At 36.7% G+C, this 18,515-nt stretch overlaps 5 protein-coding genes across 7 annotated transcripts; 2 read left to right on the forward strand and 3 right to left on the reverse strand.

The window, feature by feature from the left end:
- Position 1: 1 nt before the first annotated feature.
- On the forward strand, positions 2-1,379 carry LOC126378125 (GPI mannosyltransferase 1). Its single transcript, XM_050026310.1, has one exon. The coding sequence runs from the start codon at positions 2-4 to the stop codon at positions 1,283-1,285; it is 1,284 nt and encodes a 427-aa protein (XP_049882267.1). The 3' UTR covers positions 1,286-1,379.
- Positions 1,380-2,591: 1,212 nt separating this feature from the next.
- LOC126378221 (mitochondrial import inner membrane translocase subunit Tim10) lies at positions 2,592-4,374 on the reverse strand. 2 transcript variants are annotated; one of them, XM_050026444.1, is made up of 3 exons: positions 4,319-4,374; positions 3,991-4,122; positions 2,592-3,257 (listed from the first exon to the last, which is right to left on the reverse strand). In XM_050026444.1, the coding sequence occupies exons 1-3, from the start codon at positions 4,326-4,328 to the stop codon at positions 3,115-3,117; spliced, it is 285 nt and encodes a 94-aa protein (XP_049882401.1). In that variant the 5' UTR covers positions 4,329-4,374; the 3' UTR covers positions 2,592-3,114. The 2 variants fall into 2 exon arrangements, with proteins under 2 accessions (XP_049882401.1, XP_049882400.1); XM_050026443.1 differs by lacking the exon at positions 4,319-4,374 and having other exon boundaries at positions 3,991-4,132.
- LOC126378225 (uncharacterized) lies at positions 4,031-5,328 on the reverse strand. 2 transcript variants are annotated; one of them, XM_050026450.1, is made up of 3 exons: positions 5,192-5,328; positions 4,663-4,800; positions 4,031-4,170 (listed from the first exon to the last, which is right to left on the reverse strand). In XM_050026450.1, exons 1-3 carry the CDS (start codon positions 5,227-5,229, stop codon positions 4,164-4,166), a joined length of 183 nt encoding a protein of 60 aa, XP_049882407.1. In that variant the 5' UTR covers positions 5,230-5,328; the 3' UTR covers positions 4,031-4,163. The 2 variants fall into 2 exon arrangements, with proteins under 2 accessions (XP_049882407.1, XP_049882406.1); XM_050026449.1 differs by lacking the exon at positions 4,031-4,170 and adding an exon at positions 4,302-4,368.
- Positions 5,329-5,541: 213 nt separating this feature from the next.
- Positions 5,542-7,988, forward strand: LOC126378189 (UPF0488 protein CG14286). Its single transcript, XM_050026403.1, has 3 exons — positions 5,542-5,894; positions 6,763-6,897; positions 7,584-7,988. Exons 1-3 carry the CDS (start codon positions 5,687-5,689, stop codon positions 7,925-7,927), a joined length of 687 nt encoding a protein of 228 aa, XP_049882360.1. The 5' UTR covers positions 5,542-5,686; the 3' UTR covers positions 7,928-7,988.
- A 135-nt stretch (positions 7,989-8,123) lies between these two features.
- Positions 8,124-18,253, reverse strand: LOC126378006 (uncharacterized). Its single transcript, XM_050026027.1, has 7 exons — positions 18,029-18,253; positions 16,749-17,007; positions 15,202-15,550; positions 12,634-12,858; positions 11,026-11,194; positions 9,532-9,799; positions 8,124-8,656 (listed from the first exon to the last, which is right to left on the reverse strand). Exons 1-7 carry the CDS (start codon positions 18,190-18,192, stop codon positions 8,264-8,266), a joined length of 1,827 nt encoding a protein of 608 aa, XP_049881984.1. The 5' UTR covers positions 18,193-18,253; the 3' UTR covers positions 8,124-8,263.
- Between the last annotated feature and the right edge of the window lie 262 nt (positions 18,254-18,515).

Raw genomic sequence — 18,515 nt, forward strand, 5'->3', positions numbered from 1 at the left:
CATGGAGAGGGTCAAACAGTTTATCAACTTGCCTTTTACTTACCACCTGTTTTTCGGTCATCTGCTGAGATTGTTTCTGATCTTGTACGCTGATTATCACGACCAACATTTCGATGTGCCGTACACCGATGTCGACTATAAAGTGTTCACTGACGCCGCGAGACACGTCCTCAAAGGGGAGTCTCCGTACAAACGTCATACATACCGCTACAGCCCGGTCATCGCCTATCTGCTGCTGCCAAACATCGTTATCGGCAGGAACTTTGGGAAACTATTGTTCTCTACCTTCGACGTTCTGGTCACCATCGCAATCAAGAGCTTAGTGGAACATCAGTTGGGCGGTCCCGCGGACAGACAAATATCGAGAATATCAATGTATTGCGCTTTGTTCTGGCTCTATAACCCTATGAGTATAGCTATTTCTACACGTGGCAACGCGGACACTGTGCCTTGCTTTTTCATAATACTATCAGTACTCTTCTTGCAAACGAATGTAGTCAGAGGAATGAAGAAGTACGCTCTCTCGGGCATTCTCCTCGGTATCGCTATACATCTACGTCTTTATCCTCTAGTCTTCAGCTTCCCCATGTATCTTTCTTTGGGAGATTATAAGATCAACCGCCGAACAAGCATGTCAGACGGGCTGTTAGCGTTAATTCCGAACAAAAAGCAAATTACGTTAGCACTAACATGCGTTTTAACTCTGTTTACAATCACGCACGCTATGTACTTATTGTATCAATACGAGTTTCTTTTCGAGACTTATATTTATCATCTATTCAGAAAGGACACGCGGCACAACTTCTCGGTATTATTCTACTATTCGTATTTGACAATGGATCAACTCGCCTTCGATATGGTTAAAACGATTTCTCAAGTTTTGGAATTCATCATCTTGTTCGTAATAAGCTTGGCGTTTGGCGAACCACAAACGTTGACTTTCGCTATGTTCTGTCAGGCGGTTGTGCTCGTAGCGTTCAATAGCGTGATGACTTCGCAGTATTTCGTATGGTTCCTCTCGCTTCTACCGCTAGTGGTACATAACCTCAAAATAAAACCGGCCATCGCTTTGGTTTTGGCGGTAATCTGGCTAGCGACGCAAGGCGCATGGCTGTTCTATGCGTATCTTCTTGAATTCAAATCTCGAGAGGTTTTCATACTAATTTGGCTGAAAAGCATATTATTCTTCTGCGCAAATATTTACGTCCTAGGGCAGCTTATAAAAAATTACTGCCCCGGCTACGGCTTCGGACAATTGAAAATGGTCTTAAAAAAAACTAAGTAGGTAGGTTTTTAGTTTACAAATTGTGTTGTAGATAGAGTAGGTAGTGTATAGAATTTGAACTTTGGTCATGAAATAAAATATTCAAAAAAACGTTTTTAATTTGTTTTATTTCTAACGCTAAAGTCGCAGAAATACCTAACATAAAATCACTTGATATTGAACGGAAGTTAGGTACCTACTTATTCCAACAAAGAATATTTAGCGCAGTGCATTTTTAGTCAAGACATTACGATTAATTACGTAAAATATTTTACTAAAATTCAAGTACTCTAGATAGGTACAATATAATATTGCAGAAGCCATAGTCAACTCACTTTATTTCTTAGTCTTTATTATATAAAAAAACCGATGTTCCAGCAAACGAATATCAAGAAATCAGGTGCGCGCATAAGTTCGAAGCGTTCCGCCAGTGCTGTTTAGAACACAAGCCGGTGTCTCTGGTATGCGAAGGGTATGACGCACTTAACCCGAGGAAGTACGATGAGCCTGCGCCTGCCACCAAGCCTAAGAAGTAGGTGAGGTCACTGCAGTTTTGAAAAAATAAACAACCATTTTACCTATCTATCACCGAGTGTCTTATTCATGACTCTTGCCTTTGCCTGCCTACACCGTTAGAAATTGCGCTCGTTACTATATGCCATACAGCTACGTACACATTGGTTTCATATGAGTGACATAAAGGAGAATATTTTCATTGTTAAAGGGTAGTTATAAAATTCAGTATTGCTTGCAAAACGTTGACTTTTCTCAAGTAGGTAATCCTCATTCCTGATGACTGAATTTCAAATTACCCACCATTATTAACCATTATTTTATTTGTTTTATTACAAATAAAACTACCCACAAAAAACACCTGATCCTTTTTCAGAATATGGGAAATCGTCGTCGCAGTCAAACACTAGGACAAATCAGTTGGATATTACAAGTATCCGAGAAAACGCTCCACCTAACAATTAACAGTGACGTTCGGCGGTCGTGCACGTAGCGTTCAATGGCTCGTTGACTACTCGGATTTCGTACGGTTCCTCTCGCTTCTACCGCTAGTGATACATAACCTCAAAATAAAGCCGGCCATTGCTTTAGTTTTGGCGGTAATCTGGCTAGCGACTCAAGGTGCGTGGCGGTTCTATGCGTATCTTCTTGAATTCAAATCAAGTGGTTTTCACACTAGTTGGGGCTTATTATTCTTCTGCGCAAATGTTGTGTTCTAGGACAGTTTTTTTTTTTAAATAAAACTAAATAGGTAGGTTTCAGTTTAAACAAACAAGTAATTTGAACTTTGGCCATGAAATAAAATATATGTAAAAACATTTTTAACTTGTTTTATTTCTAACAAACGTCAACTAACAGTCGCTAAAGTCATACAAATAGCTAAAATAAATCACCCATTCTAAAACAACGAAATAAAATGCACTTGAACGGAAATTATTTAACGAAGGATTGAAGAGCTCAATGCAGATTTAGCCAATAAATGTCTGATGTTATTTATATGTCAATATCACTTAGATTTAATTTCATTTAATTATCTAACTATTATCTAAACTTGCGAAATATCGTCCTAATTAATGTGTACAAGTTATTAATTTGTTTTTGAAAGTTATTTAATCACCAATCGTAATGTTGCCATATTTAAATAAGTCACGAAATGGCTTATGGCGGCGTTCAATCAACTAATCACAGAAAATAAATGATCAAAAAAGGAAATTAGCGTCACATCGATAAAAAAAATAAAACAATGGTTTTATTTCTGACTTCGCGCAAAGAGCATCGTTATCGTTAGACCTTACACATCAACTACACGCATCAATCGCAAGTTGAGGTATACAAAACTACTTTTTCTCAGGGAGATTGAGTTTCGTCAAATCTGCGTCGGCCTCTCCCTGGGACATGTTTGACAGTTTCTTGCCGATACGTTCGTGGACATCCAAGTACTTCGCAACGCAACGATCGAGACACACAGACTCTCCTTTGCCTGTAATACAAACAAAAATGTGTTTATTTCTCTGAAGTCACTAAACTTCGATTTTTATCCTTGCATTATGATAGATCACCTAACAATGGTGGACAATCTCATTACTGGTAAGGTAAAAATATCCAAGAATCTTAGATCTTTTTGCAAATATCCAGTTAGAACTTACGTAAGTAGGCGACATAGGTCCTAACTGGATATTTTTTTCTATTCTAGAATATTTTGGCATTAACTGTAATGATTTTGAATTCCGGTGTTCTACCCATTAACGCGACGTAGGTACATAACGTACGTCAGTTCAAAAAGTCGCCCAGGACCTTGGAACGTAATATTGTACAAATAATCACTGAAAGAGCATATCTATATATACATAGAGTATACTCAGTCAATGGCAAAATATTCTAGAATAGAAAATAATATCCAGTTACAACTTATTTACCTATGTCGCCAACTTTCTGAGCCTATGACAAATTAGACTAGGGACTATTCCTAATAATAAGTGGGTCTTAAGAAGCACCTTAATACAACAACACCTACAGACATTTTACGCCTAGGCAAGTTGCAATCATTTCTGGTTTGAGTGGACACAATCACTTAAGTCAACTTTTACGAGAAAAATAAAACTTGGACCTGCCAAAGCTGCTGCTGTTGGACTGCTTAGGCTTGGGCTTTTATGCCCATGATGAAAAGCAACAACACAATAGGAAAGATAATATTGCCAAACGGAAAATCTCACCAAGTTCAGCCTCGTGGTACTTGATGGGAATACACTTCCGGTGACACGCCGTCACCAGTCGGTTGTACATGTCGGACATCATCTCAATCTCCAACTCTTGCACCAATTGCAACTTCGCAGGGTCAAGTTGAGGTGTCGCCATTTTTATTTTTGTGTCTGTTACACTCTCAAAATCACAACCTGTAATTAGGAAATTCGTTTGTAAAGTGATTTAGCTTGAATATTAATTATCTAATAATAAATTTTAGCACTGGCAACACATATTGTATGGTAACTTTTTGATTTAATATGAGTGTGAATTATTGGTTAAGCGCAGGGTCAAGTTGAGGTGTCGCCATTTTTATTTTTGTATGTCTGTTACACTCTCAAAATCACAACCTGTAATTAGGAAATTCGTTTGTAAAGTGATTTAGCTTGAATATTAATTATCTAATAATAAATTTTAGCACTGGCAACACATATTGTATGGTAACTTTTTGATTTAATATGAGTGTGAATTATTGGTTAAGACATTAATAACTTATTTGAATTAAAAACATGAATTGAACCTTAGGATATGGATTGAACTTAAAGAACATAGATTTCCTGGTGCCTAGTGGACAGGAAGCCTTATGCTAAAGTATTGGTATTGCATGTGACTTGTAGCACAATTAAAAAAATAAAATCACTTACTTTCTGTAAACGTCTGGATACTCTCCCTGATTAGACTTGCGCATGCGTTCCCGCGATTTCATATTCTCCAACCGGCTCGCATTTATGGAGTTTTTTGACACCACAAACAGGGACAAACTCGATATGGTGATCACTGCCCTGTTGAAGAACAAACACCGCTGAGCAAATAGATAGTGAAAAGGAATAATTGATAAGAATATGAAGGGGAAATTAGCGACAATAGTAAATATGACTTTCAGAAATGTGTAATTAATCGAAACTAACAGTATATGCAAGTTTAATTTTACAAAATTACACATAAAGTAAATATACTGCAAGGTTAAAATTACAGCTAAATCTGCCACACAAATTAATTTAAAAAAATACATTATTCATTATCTAAATCCACTAAACAGAAAAACGTGAAAATTACAATGAGGATAGCAAAATTCTTCATGAAACTACGTGAAAAAATGCAGGGCTCCTCACCACACAAAAATTATAAAAAGCAGTAAACCACTGTAAAATTTAGTTATTATCAGGTATTTACCACGAAAGTGTTATTTTTCCGAATTTTCCTAGCGGCATACTATTTACTCCTGAAAATTCGAACTGACAACTACTTTGAGGTTATGAAATTAGTACAAACTGTAGCCACGTTATGTCATAACCGGATGTCGCTACTATAGTTTTTCTTTTAAAATGAACGCACTGGTGGTCAATAAAAAAAAAACTATTTATAAATAAAATAAAAAATCAAGAGATCATTGAAAAATTCGTGATTAAGCTATGTATTAAACTAAAATAACATAAATCGATCGACAACAAAATAAATTTACACACGGTCAAAATGCCAACCCAATAATTGTCACTTCTACTCTCACAGCAGGGTTGCAGCCACAACAGGGTAAATGTCAAAAATACAAAGACCTCTCATTGGATATTGCTTTTGGCCACATGTGTAAAAAAAAAAGAAAAACTTCAAAACAAAAACTGGGATAGACAAGCCTTCGGACTGGATATTAGAATATTTTCTGAATTTATAATGCCGAAACCGACGAAATTGCACGCTAAGGGGAAGCCGAAGCCGAAATCGATGCAGAAGGCATGTAATGAGAAGACCAGTAGTAGTAGCTCGAATGATACAGACGGGAACCAAGAGAATGCTATGAGGCAATTCGAGTTGGAGCTCTGCTGGTGCATTCAGCAATTGGAACGCACTTTGAATCACAAAAAGACTAGTGAGACACAAGGTAAGCAAGGATTCTACGTTTCGTACAGTCTTTAATAACTTATCATAGCATAAACAGCCTACTTAAAAAAGCTGATACTTACGGTTTATTGCTGGGCACAGGACTATCACTCACGACATATCCATGTTATGCTGTGGCTTGGTACAGCTGGTCCTAAAATAAACATTCTACAACGCCCAGGACATTAGTGCTTCATTGGTACAAGTTTAAATAAATTGTAATCCTAACCTCTATAGGCTCTATAGTCTGAAAGGTGAATGCGTTTATACAAATAACATAGATCCTAATAAGAACACAATAATATTAGAGGATAATAATAATATGTCCTGTATTCTTGTTTGTCCATAACCTTACAATCCCAGTATATAGGTATTTTCCTTACATTATAACGTTCCTTTTGTTTCACTGCTGGGTAAAACCCCTATGCTACCCCTGTCCTGTGTATCTAATTATTCTGTTTTTCAATTTTTTTTTTCTTTGGTCTATTTAACACTTTCAAGGACAGAATGTTTAATGATATTCCGATTCCAAGGTGTCATGAACCATCAATGACCCATGGTCTCTGTCCGTGAAAGGGTTATTAAGCACATTAGTGTAATTAGTAATAATTGTTTGTTTGTATACTCTTTATTGCTTTAAAATACAAAGAAAATTTACATATAATTTATCGTTAGATAAAGCATAGGTGAGCTTATCCTTAATTGGGATTTCTTCCAGCTAACCTTGGACAGCCTGAAAGAAACTCAGTGGGCCGGTATAGTGGGTGGGAATAATTTTTGTTTATGTATTTTTTTTTCTTCTGGTTTCTGCGTTACATCTAGCACTAATTTAGTATTTTTTTTAAATATTATTATGTATATATTTTCAGTGCAAGACACATGGAAGGTGTTGCAAGTGTTAAAAAATAATAATCAGCCAATCATAAGGAAGAGGCAACTAATGCGTACACACTTTGGTGACTATAGAGCAAAGATGTTGGCAGAGGAGAAGAAACAAACTAAAAGTATGTTTTTCTTTTATATATCCTGCTCAACACAGCAATCTGTCATCCTCATTGACATTTACCTGCTTTCTTGATTGATTGTTTTCTGTGTTAACTAATTTATTTTTCATTTGTTTGCTAGGCTAGGCTAAGGCATCCTTTAAAGTAATAAATACTTAACTGTATGTACATATCTAAGAGCAAACATAATTTGTATAGTCAGGGACACCGAGTAGGTATTATCATTAACTCCAGCTGATTTAAGCAGCAATATAATAGATACATAACAGTTCTGCCAGTGTAGGTTTAATCAAAAAGAATAGTAATTTACAGGATCCACAGACATTTAAAAATTACTACCACTAGTCTCAGTTAGAAATCTTTGCTTACATTTTAATTTTTATTGATAACAAATGTGGTGGAACTGGTGGAAGTGGGTGCCAGAAGTCCTTGAAACATAAAGGACCATATTTTTAATTTTAAAAATTAATATGATATATTTTTTATTTTGCTTCAGAACTTCCACTGTAACATAGACCTTGTTCGACTTTTAAAGAACATTTTGGTTTGTTTGTTTTATTTTGTACTAGTGTTATATTTTTTTAAATTTAATTAGTTACCATTATACCGTAATTAAATAAATGTGTTGCAATATTTTTTTTCCCTCGAAAGACTGATGTGATTTTAACATATTTTTTTAATTTCAGTGACAAGTAAAATGAAGATTTTAGAAAAACCAACAAACCCTAAAGCTACATTCCTGAGAAAGTCATTATTTCAGTCAACGGGAGACAGCTCATTTCAATTTAATTTTAATTTAAAACTTGATCAATTGGATATTGGTAATGAGAACCCTGATGTTACAACCCAGAATTTAACTGGCAATACCGAAGTCCCAGCTGGCAACACAGAGACTCCTGTTAGCAACACAATAGCAAGTTCTGGTGATGACAAACCTCAAAACGCGCAAGTAATAGAAAATAATACAAATACATTCAAATTTAAATTTTCAGGTGAAGCATTTAGATTTAATTTCGACGTAGCCAATTAATTTAAAGTTTATTTTTAGAGCTCAAGTGTATTTTCTATGGAAATGAATTTGATATCCTTTATATTTATCGTTTTATTTTATCTATTCTTTCATACAGATTATAATTTTTGTGTGAAAGTCAAAACATGTTAAAAATTCAAACATTTAATTCCGTCAAGCTTTCTTAAAATTACTAATAACAAATAGTTTGCTCGTCGTTATCCTGCAGATAGCAGAGAACTCATTTACGATTGTTCCGAAGCTTTTGTCGGACATTTAGGTAGCCTTTTGATTATGTGGGCAACACTAATCTTATAATAAATATCACTTTCCGTTTCCGCAATAAACTTAATACTGTCAGAGCTTTCGGCATAATTTTTTGTAATGATCTTTCGGAGGGTTTCTCGTTGTGAGCAGATCCGCTCTTATTTTCCTGGCGCAGTCCAGATCTTGAAAGAAATTCTCAGAGTTGGGTACGGAAAAACCAACAGGTAATTCGGTGACTTTCTTCCCGCCCCATGTCGCGACACCTAGCAGCTTATTACTCTTAAAGTTAAATAGTGCTGCACCTTCAGTGCCGAGATATTTCTTACACTTAGGGTCTGATGGCTTCGTTAAATCGCAGGCGTGGTAACAAGGCACGTAGTAACCAATTTTACGGCCGTAAACAGTGCACAGAGTTATCCCTACGTGAACTTTCATTTCGTAGAGCTGGAACCTTGTTCTAGCCGTGTGCACCTTAGCAAAGTTCTGAAAAAAATATATATTCTAAAAAATGAGTATAATTAAAAAGTTACAACTACGTACGTAGGTACGGTCACGAGTACTAATATGTATACACTTTGATACCATGTCACGTTAACTTTTTTGACAAATTAAACCGTAAGTCTCATTAAATGTCAAATATGACGGTGCGACAGGGTTCTAAAGTGGGTACATATTGTTACTCATGACTGTACACTATGTAAATATGAACTGAACGCGCCGTCCCGCGGATTTTAATGGAACTAATTGACAAGTCATGATGCAGGTAAATGAGAAAATAGTTGGACAGAAACTCAGAATCTTTACTCTATTTTACAAGTTTTAATAGACCTTTGCATCTCTTCTTTTGTAGTCACTGTGGTTCTGTGATTTGCTGGTTTTCGCCGGTGCACCAATGATAGTCATTAATTTATCTTTAGTGCAGTTTTTACACAGTTGGCTCACCATCTATCACGTTGATTTTACAGAAAGCTCAGTGATGTGTGACTAAGTTGATATTGTGATGGATCTCTGATTACCCTAATTGGAAAATAGTCGTGAATATAGATGTAATACAACCGATTTAAAACGTTTTAAGTATATTATTATCAATAACAGTATACTTATTACACATTCAAAAATTCTTTACACAGTTTATAGGTACTCCGTAATATCCCTACCTCAGTAAAATATAGTTATAATTAAGAAAAACATATTCATCAACAGCAGCCGTTTTAAACCGAAATACCTAAATGGTTGATTTCGGTTTTAAACGGATTTATGGTTTAAAACGGATTGGTTTAAATGGTTTTAAACCGGCCTTACATCTATAGTCGTGAACTTTTTTATGCTTTTGCATCGCGTGGTTACCCTCCACTCACCTTGTGAGAAGCGTAGCCTATAGCGACGTGCTGCATGCTTTTATACAGTTGCAACTCAGCCAACCATTGGTACGTCGTATCAGTTCTATTGCCCTCAAATAGCTTGACTATAACCCAGTGGCGCTTTTTCCTGTCAAATTCTCTGCCGTCGACTACGATTATGCCAATGTCATCATACATCTGCTTCGTAGGAGACGATGGAATGAGGAATGCTATAGGATGAAAACGTTGCTTCTTATATATCACACTTGTGAACTCTATTTTTAACCTGAAAACGTAATTTTTCTTTAGCGGTGGCAAAGTAGATGAAATAGTTTCGATTGTTTTAGAAAAAGGCTCGAGGCGCAGTTTAACACGTTCACTGTGTAAAATTGGATATCGACCCCACACGTGTAATGTTATTTTTCGATAAACACATTGGAATTTATGTACATAGACACACTAAGGCAAAAATAAATGTGCCCCGCATATGGGTCATGCACGTATGGGTTTCAAATTTATTGCCTCATATGTGGTTCATACACAGTGAATGTGTTAAAAACGATGCGTGTCACCATCTTGTCGAATTCACGTGAAAATGAGCATTACATTAGTCTCATTTTCACCCATGGTGGAGCTACTCTGTTCAACAAAAGCAAGGAATGTAGCCATGATGTAGTGCAGTCAATCGTTGGATGGGTGACCGTATAGTACCTATTATTTTCGGCTCCTGCCTGCTGTGGTAAACACACACTAATTTAAGAGCCACGCTCTTGTCGTTGTAGCATTCTTTTTTCATGCTACTTTTTTAGGGAAAAATAGGATTTCCTTATTGCCTTCCTGCTGTGGAGGGCACGTAAAATGCCCGATATAGTCTATTGAGTCATCAGGTGGGTTAAATACTGGGGAGTAGGGTTGCAGCTATGCAACAGTGTGGTAGAGTATGCGTCATTATTATCACTTCACTTCACTAGTATGGTTGATTCAGAGGAGGCGTAAACAGGGTGTTAGTGACATCATAACGAAAGCTTTGAGGAATAATTCAGGGAATTATTCTGAGTTGATATCAAGTGTAATTTTCGTCGCAAAAGTATAGAACGGAAAATAATTTAAAAAAATACTAAAATTTTCATGAATTTTCCGACAGGAAAATCCACTTGATATCAGAATCATGATCTGAATCATTTCCCTCAGTATTCGTTACGATGTCACTAACACACCATCTTCTTGTATGACTAAATGTGTGTACTTGTACACGGTGTAAGTGACATCGTAACAAATACTGAGGGGGATAATTCAGGTCATTATTCTGAGTTAATATCAAGTGGAAATTTTGATCGCCAAAGTATGGAACGGAAATAATGAAAAAAAAAAATACATGAATTTTGCGACGGTAGATTCTACTTGGTATTAACTCAGAACCATGGTTTGAATCATCCCCCTCAATATTCGTTACGATGTCACTAACACCCTGTATAGGCTGTTTATATTATGTTTACAAGTAAGGACCTTTACATTGGAATACAGCGCGCTGCGGTTATAAATATCTGGTTGTCGATGCAAGAGGCAGTGCAGATGAAGGGATAATCAGCTGATTTCGAATGCACGATGCGCGCTATCCAAGGATACTTGGTCTCTGATATCAATGACGCTCCGTCGTGATAGTTATCCAGCGCTGGAAAGACTGAAAAGAGACATTCATCAAAATAAAACAGTAGGTATATCTAGTCTTCTTCTATTGTGTGGGTTGTGTTGAATTTCATCAATCCTCTATGGTGTAAGAATCGTCATTATTGAGCCGCCAAAGGCTCCTGTGGCTCATGAAACGATTACTTACATCGAGAAGTAGACCTGGGGGGTTAAAATGGCCACATCGAAGCAATTCATCTAAAAAAGCAATATTGCTATTTGACATTATTTTTTGCATTGCGCACTGTTACATGCGTAAATGTCAAATTACAACATTGCTTTCTTAGATGAATTGCGTCTATGTGGCCATTTTAACCCCCTGGACCAACTTAACTTGCCTACGCATGGATCGTCTTACTTTCGGACAATCAGGTGATCAGCCTGTACTTAATATCCTAGAATAGAATAGAATAGAAACTTTATTTGCGTCAAACATGGTGAATAAAGTGACAAGTGGGTATTAGAAGTAGGTACAATACATGTTTCGCCATAACAATGTTGGCATGCAAATGTTATAACCAAACTCATCCTTAGTTTGGTTAGTGTCCTAACCAAACTAAGGATGATTAAGTATACCTATACTTACAATCGAGTGTTTTAAACTAGGAACTAGGTCAAACGCAATACTATTTGTAACATACCATCACGCCTACATTCCCTAAGGGGTAGGAAAAGGTTTCTAGTATATAAGTATACCCACACGCCAGTTGTAATTCCCATGTAACTGGGTTGACTAAACTATTTTTCATCATCATCATCCCCTTTTCACAGGGTCCCTAATCTGATCTGAACCTAACCTAACCTGAATATTTGACAGGTCCAGTTTATTTACAGAAGCGACTGCCTGTTTGACCTTCCAACCCGCGAAGGGAAAACCAGCCCAATACAGGCGACTAAACTATTTTTAATTAAGAAATAATAAATTTGTGATCTGGGGGTGAGGTTAAGTTACAGACGTGCCCAATTCGCATCTTTGAAAGGCGGGTTATACATTGACTCTACACAGAAACATTTGAACCTTGACTAATTGTCAAACATTTTAATTTGTTCGTCGCATAACATATTACTTCACTACACAGTATAAAACAAAGTCGCTTTTTCTGTCCCTATATCCCTATGTACGTTTAAATCTTTAAAACTACGCAACGGATTTTGATGCGGTTCTTTTTAATAGATACTTAGTGATTTAATTCAGAAGGTTTATATGTATAATAACATCCATTAAATATACTGTTATTTTTGAGGATTTTAATGTGATGTCGTAAATAATTTCATTTTTCCTCAGCATTGCACCCTAGTGAAGCCGGGGCGGGTCGCTAGTAGGTAATACCTAAAGTAATAGTAGTAGTAATTACCTAGTTATTATAGCAAATGTAAATTGTTACTGGCAATAAATTTATTTTATTCTTATTTAACGGACTGTATAGTACTTACTTGACTGGTTTACGTGTTTAATAATCTGTGGTACATTCTTATTATTACTTTTAGTTGTAGTTGTCGACTGTTGGTCGTCTTCCAATCTCGCTCCTAAGACCACAGCATCTTGGTCGATGTCATTATCCAACATGGTCGGCTCATCATAATTGGGAATTACTTTCACCATACTTTTCTGGTTGAGTATCACTTCTTCAGGCAGCGTTCGCGCTATTTTATCGAAAACTGCGGCATTATCGACAATTTCCGCCAAGCAATGCCATTGTAGAAGTAAAATAAACTTTAAAATAAATCGCATTGCACCTATCTAAACTCTTGTGTAAGTAAATTCGTGTCTTCTGTGTGTGTTTGGCGCTACACGAAGCATGTTTGCCGACGAGCATATAATATATTTGATACCAATAAAATATGTGTTGTGTTTTATAGCATTTGTTGTTACTATTTATTATTTACGATTTCAATTTCACTGCAGTTTTCAGTATCTATGATAACTCGGGAAAAACACGGAAAGGACTCCAGTAAGACACGAGTCGCGAGCGACTATGAAACGTACCATCATACATAAACAACCCATCTAAGAACAACTGGACTTATTAATGTTAATGTGTGTATATTTTAATGTTGTAAGTGTGTGTCGTAGATTTTACCTAAATATTTCTTTTTTATTTATTTTTTTCATTATTACTTAGATGTCTATTATACCAACCTCTTCTATCTCTTAAGCAAAGACCAACTTGGTGTTTGCTCTTAAGTATTTGTCCTATTTGTTATGTTTAACTTTGTGCATTAAGTCGTAAAGCAACACGGACCTCCGCGGACCGGAGGTTAAAGTGCTTTTTTATTGAATTAAGTAACAGTTTTGTATTGTGTCAATTTGTGACCAACAATGGTTGGGTGGGCACGAGTATAGATGTAAAACAACCGATTTAAAACGTTTTAAACCAAACGTTGCCGTTTTAAACCGTTGAAAACTATCCTACAACAATAAAATAACTGTGTTTTAAACTTCATTATGGGCAATTATTGGTCACTTGACGTCATGTTTCGTATTATTAGTTTATAGAATAACAATAAAAAATACCTATAGAACTAAACACGCTAAGTAAATTATTATCAATAACGATATACTTACACATTTAAAAATTCTTTATGTACACAATTTATAGGTACCTACTCCATTATATCCCTGTCGGTAAAAAAAAAGAAAAAAGAAAATGTAGTTATAATAAAATTATGTACTTAGTTAATATTACATAGTCACAGAAATAAATGGTAGATTTCGGTTTTAAACGTTTTTTTTTTTCGTTTTAAACGGATTGGTTTAAATGGTTTGAAACCGGCCTTATAGGCACGAACAACAGTGAACTTTTTATTTCTTACTGAAGCACAAGCATTCTAACAATTAACTGAAGGAGTATGGAGTACTTCTGTTTCACTGCGAGTCGGTAATACCTATTTGAACAACTTCTGTGTAGTGCTTAGAGGGTTGTTGAGTTAACGATCTGATAGACAAACTACGAACACAAACACAATTTTTTTTAGACTAACAATGTAATGAATTGATCTTACAACTTAAAATTATTCTGTTTACTTACAAAAAATATCTTCATTGTGTTACAAAAACTTAAAAGAGTTTAAAGAACTTAAAGTTTTATAACTTAACATAAGTTCATGACTAAGTATATTTCGCAAGATGAACTAAGTACCCACACACTTCACCGAGTTTTCTGTTAGACCAACGTGATAGGTAGTGAGCTATATCACCGTCTATAATGTTTGACCCAACTATGTTAGTGAAAACTGCATCATGATTAGCCCATTAACGTCCCCACTGCTGGGGCATGGACCTTCCTTAAGGATGGATAGGGAGATCGGGCCTTAAACCATCACGCGGGCCCAGTGCGGATTGATGGTTGTTAACGACTGCTAATGCAGCCAGGACCAACGGCTTAACATGCCTTCCGAAGCACGGAGGAGCTCGAGATGAAAACTTTTTATTTTGTGGTCACCCATCCTATGACCGGCCTTTGCGAAAGTTGCTTAACTTCAACAATCGCAGCCCGAGCGCGTTTACCGCTGCGCCACTGAGCTCCTCAGTGAAAACTGCACCTAAGATAAATTAATAACTCATTGGTGCAAGTCCGGTACCCGGGATCAAAAAAGAATAAAACTTACGAATAAAAGTAGATTGGTAAGTTAGGTGGCCTTTATACATTATTTAATGGGGAATGGATGAAAAAATTAAAAGTACTGATGTACTGAAGTACCTACTTGAATATTTTTCTATGAGTAGGATTATGCTTTTTCATATCCTTTTTCATGAAAATAAAAAAGTTTCAAATTCTTCGGTTGAGTCAAATCTTTATAAAAAAAGACGTTTTTTTTCCGCCATTACGTCTAGGTATACTAATACCTACCGTCTGTATGAAATATTTCCATAGGCTGTCACTTAAAAAAGGCTCCTTGACAACACTAACAACCATACGTCATAAACAATGGAGCCATCGAAGCGATATCACAGGCATAATTTTTGATAATAACCCTTAGGAGGGTTAGGATGTTTATTACTATTTATTTTCCTAGCACAAGCCAAGTCTTTCTTGAAGTTATCCGAGTTTGGCACTGCGAAGCCTACGGGTAACGTTCGCCGTGAGTTCGCAGCGCCCCAAGTGGCAACACCCAGTAACTCCTTAGTTTTAAAATTATAGACGGCTCCACCTAAAGAACCGTGGTACCTCTCGCACTTCGGGTCGTGTTTTATGAACTCTGCAATCGTGCATCCGCTGTAGCACGGCACATAAAAACCGTTTATCTTAATATTTGCGAATATCTGTTTGCACATTGCTATTCCGACGGTAACGGGCAATTCGGTGAGACGTGTAGGCGTGGCAGGTGGCAAAATGGCGTCGTAAGTATGCTGGAAAAAAAGTAAACATAATTCAGTCATCATCATAATATAAAAACATGAAACAGCCCGTAATGTTTGGTGCTGACCTGGGAAAGAGGCATGCGAGTCGCCGGACGTGTGATTATATATATTGTTCTAGCCATAGGCCAAAGGAGTAGCGGTAAGTTAGGTTCTTTTAAAATAACTACGCTCCAAAATTAACGTTGGGGAGATCCGGCTCGAAGGACCATATGTTGAGGTCTGGTGTTCCAATTAAACGCTCAATTTGAGATGAATAAAGTTGGCAATGCGTAGGTATGATGCTTGTTACACAGAGCGAGAGAAAGTGACAGAGTAAAAATTTACTCATAAAAAAGTATTTTAGTTGGTGCTGCCAACATGTGTATGAAATATATAGCCCCGAATCCTGCAGACACCTCCTAATTTTACTTTAAGTTATACCATGTCATTTTCTTATCCGCCGAAAAGGAAAGGGACGGATGATTGACAGCTCTTAATTTTAGGAAGAATGAGTAAATGAATGAATAACCCGGGCGAATCAAAAGGTATCTCGCTGGTATGCAAACCGTTCGACGTGTGCTATCAACATAATTCTGTCGGGTTATTGGCCAATGCAGAATTTTAGTCGGTTGTTTTAGATTTTTGCTTAAAATTCACGTGTGTTCCATAAATTTTATGCTTGTTGATTACCCGTCCCTTTCCTTTTATACGGATAAGAAAATGATAGATATAACTTAAAATAAAATTAGACGGTGGTTACTAGTGATGTGCCGGATCGTTAAAAATGTATATCCGCGGATACGGATCTGCATACGGATATTTAGTGTAAAGATCCGCGGATACGGATCTTTATTTAAAAAAAAAAGATTAAAGTTTTAGTTATTTCATTGTTATAAAAGTGATATTTTATCTTGCTTTCATTATAAAGATCTATCTATCTAAATGTTTGCAATATAAAGGTGCCAAATATTTGATTTTAAGAAATAAAAATAATCTGAATGGAATTTTATAGTTTTTTATTTAATAATTCTACTTAATCACCTGAAAAAGATCCGTAAAAGATCCGCGTGAAAAGTGACGGACACGGATACGGACTTTTCTTTTATCTCGGATATCCGCGGATACGGATATTCGGAACATCACTAGTGGTTACAGTAAACTTATAATAATAAATAGACGATATTGCTCGACTGTACATGTGACTTACCTTCGCATGAGCGTATCCTACAACCTTGTGATCGCTAGTCCTTTGGGTGCGTAACTTGAAGAACCAATCGAATTCGTTATCAGTTCTCTTGCCAGAGAACAATTTGACTGGCGTCCAGGCGCCTTTGAAGTTTTCATCCGTCACCACGATCAACCCTACATCGTCGAACATCTGCTTCGTAGGAGGCGAGGGTATGACGAACACTTTCACTGTCAGTTTCGTGTCTTTATAAAGTACTCTTGTCTGAACTATCTTTAACCTGAAAGTTATAATACCTACAGTCACTTAACATTGGAGAGTGTAACGTAGAATACAATTCTCCTATCCTAAGTGAAACAAAAAGTTAAAAGAATACAGGGTGTTAGTGACATCGTAACGAAAACTTTGATGATTCAGACCATGATTCTGAGTTGATATCAAGTGGAATTTTCCGTCGCAGAAGTATGGAACTGAAAATAAACAAAAATTTTCATGAATTTTCAGACGCGAAATTCCACTTGATAACAACTCAGAATCATGGTCTGAATCATCCCTCAGTATTCGTTGCGGTGTCACTATCACCCTATATTCTTTTAACTTTTTGTTTCGGCTTAATGACGATATATATTTAACTTTTTAAACCTAGTTCAGCCGCTGGTGGGGAGCGGAGAGTTGCCGTTCTGTAATTGTTGTATTATACCTTATTCTATGCTATCGTGTCCCACAGCTGAGCTAAGGCTGCCCCCCTCTTCCACAGTGCCTTATACAGGCAGATGTCTTGCCAGACCTCTTCAAAGTCATCCAAATCGTCTTTCCATCTTTTGACCCTGCCTCTGTAGGTGCCCATTGCGTGGGTAGGTCCCATTTTTTCCATAGAACATGACGTCATCGGGCAAAATGAGACTTTTTTTTCCATTATGATCTGTGGAACTACATACAAGCATTTCCCCCGACTTTCTTTATGAGTGACGTCATAGAACAAAATGGGAATTGTATTTTGCAAAATTGTTCCATGTTCTTAATCTCTCTGGTTGAATATCAATCTTCGTGCCAAATCCTATGTACTTACCTACAGAAAGGTGTCAATATTTGACAACTTGTTCTATAGAACATATTGAAATAAAAATGTGTTAGATGTCCTATAGAACACATAAAACTAAAGTCTCATTTTGTCTGATGACGTCATGGTCTAGGGAACAAATGGGGCCTACCACATAGCGTGAGCGCTTTGGCCTTTTGGTGGATTCGACCTGGATAGGAATCCAGGTCGAATCCACCTGCTAATCATATTTATCATTTACTTGTAAATACATCGAGCAGCAGTAATGAAGATGCCCTTCTCTATCAATGACGCTGTGCACACGAAGGGCAGGACACCAGTCGTCGTGTGTACCACCGCCGCTATCCAAGGGTACGCTGCCTGAGTCACCGGGTGCGTCTGAACCTCGTGGTTAAACAACGTCATGAAAACTGCAAGGGAAGAATTTAGAAGTAGATCGTCCTAAAAAAATGTACCTACAAATAAAAAATGCGGCATCGTGATCAATGATCAATTATTATTGTAAGATCTGGCCATGACATAATAATATACACTGTGAAACCATGTCACATTAACTTTTTTGACAAATTAAACCGTAAGTCTCATTAAATGTCAATTATGATAGTGCGACAGAGTTCTAAAGTGGGTACATGATATGCTCATGACTATAGATGTGAAACAACCTGATCATCACCAGCCCATTGACGTCCCCACTGCTGGGGCACGGGCCTTCTCTATGGATGGATAGG

This window comes from Pectinophora gossypiella, chromosome 25 (assembly GCF_024362695.1).
Source record: "Pectinophora gossypiella chromosome 25, ilPecGoss1.1, whole genome shotgun sequence".
Taxonomy (NCBI): Eukaryota; Metazoa; Arthropoda; class Insecta; order Lepidoptera; family Gelechiidae; genus Pectinophora; species Pectinophora gossypiella.